Genomic DNA, 1357 nt, shown 5'->3' with positions numbered 1-1357 from the left:
TGTTTGGTAATTTTCCCTTTAATTTAACTAATGATTGCGGGGGGCACGTCCGGCATCGTGCCCGCACGGCGAGCGCACTAAGCTGACCATCGTCGAGTGGAGTGTTGGTGGCTGACCAGTTGCACGGCCGGGGAATTCGCTGCTGCAAGTCAAAGGTGGCGGGGCTTATAAAGCTGAAGGGAGGCCTGCTCAATCTTGCCAAGAGCAGCTCCAGCTGGCCGGTACGTACTGGCAGCAGCTGCTCTGTGACCTTCTCACCCCCTCACTAACTAGCTAATTCAGTATGGCTCTTCTGCGGCATCCCTTCCTCCTCCTGCTGGCCCTCGTGGCCTCCGCCTTCCTTAGCGTCCAGGCCAGCTACTACCCATCGGAGGAGAGCGGCTACTACCCAAAGAAGAAGGAGGAGGAAGACTACACAAAGTCGCCTGCTGTGCCCTACTACAAGAAGCCCTCCCCTTCCCCGGCCTATTATGACCCCAAACCCTACTACTACTACAAGCCCAAGCCCTACTACTACAAGCCCAAACCCAAATCCTACTACTACAAGCCCAAGCCCTACTATTATTCCAAGCCCAAGCCATACTACTACAAGCCGAAGCCAAAGCCAGTCTACTACAAGCCTAAGCCCCCCGTCTACTACAAGCCCAAGCCCTACTACAAGCCCCCCGTCTACTACAAGCCCAAGCCCTACTACAAGGCCCCTGTCTACTACAAGCCCAAACCGTACTACTACTACAAGCCCAAGCCCATCTACAAGCCGCCCTACTACACCCCTTCTCCCGTTTATAAGTCCCCCCCTCCTCCTACCTACTACACCCCCTCTCCTGTCTACAAGTCCCCTCCTCCCCCCACATACTATGACCCCTCCCCAGTCTACAAGTCTCCTCCTCCCCCCACATACTATGACCCCTCCCCAGTCTACAAGTCTCCCCCACCCCCCACCTACTACGAGCCCTCACCCATCTACAAGTCCCCTCCACCACCAACCTATGAGCCTTCTCCAACCTATACCTCCCCTCCTCCCCCTATTGTATACGACCCTCCTTACACTTCACCTTCTCCACCTCCCCCATCTTACTAGAACCACCCCCTATTCATGACATCAATAACACCATCCCAACAAAATGTGGAGGATGTTCTAAATGTACCTATTCTTTCGAACTAACAGACAAGAACCATTCAAGCTATTGATTCTCTTCATTCAAGATAGGATTTCATCAGATCTTTTCATTTGTTTTAATGGTCCATGTGTGAGCTGCAAACCCCAATTCTTCATCAGATTGATCTTTCCATTGGTCACATTTATTGCTTAACAACTATGTTGAATGTTTCACAATGGTCTTATGGTATTGCTCTA

The 1357-nt window shown here is 51.7% G+C and overlaps 1 protein-coding gene across 1 annotated transcript; it reads left to right on the top strand.

The window, feature by feature from the left end:
* The first annotated feature begins 203 nt into the window (after positions 1 to 203).
* Positions 204 to 1142, top strand: LOC147454455 (uncharacterized). Its single transcript, XM_086517342.1, has one exon. The coding sequence runs from the start codon at positions 284 to 286 to the stop codon at positions 1079 to 1081; it is 798 nt and encodes a 265-aa protein (XP_086373468.1). The 5' UTR covers positions 204 to 283; the 3' UTR covers positions 1082 to 1142.
* Positions 1143 to 1357: the final 215 nt, after the last annotated feature.

This window comes from Adiantum capillus-veneris, chromosome 7, assembly GCF_014529385.1.
Source record: "Adiantum capillus-veneris isolate H3 chromosome 7, ASM1452938v2, whole genome shotgun sequence".
In the NCBI taxonomy this organism is placed as follows: Eukaryota; Viridiplantae; Streptophyta; class Polypodiopsida; order Polypodiales; family Pteridaceae; genus Adiantum; species Adiantum capillus-veneris.
The sequence above is the reverse complement of the archived record's forward strand: the minus strand, read 5'-3'. Positions and strand labels throughout refer to the sequence as shown.

Excerpts from the sequence above, each read along its gene's own strand:
- LOC147454455 (XM_086517342.1), top strand. The coding sequence starts at position 284 with ATGGCTCTTCTGCGGCATCCCTTCCTCCTCCTGCTGGCCCTCGTGGCC.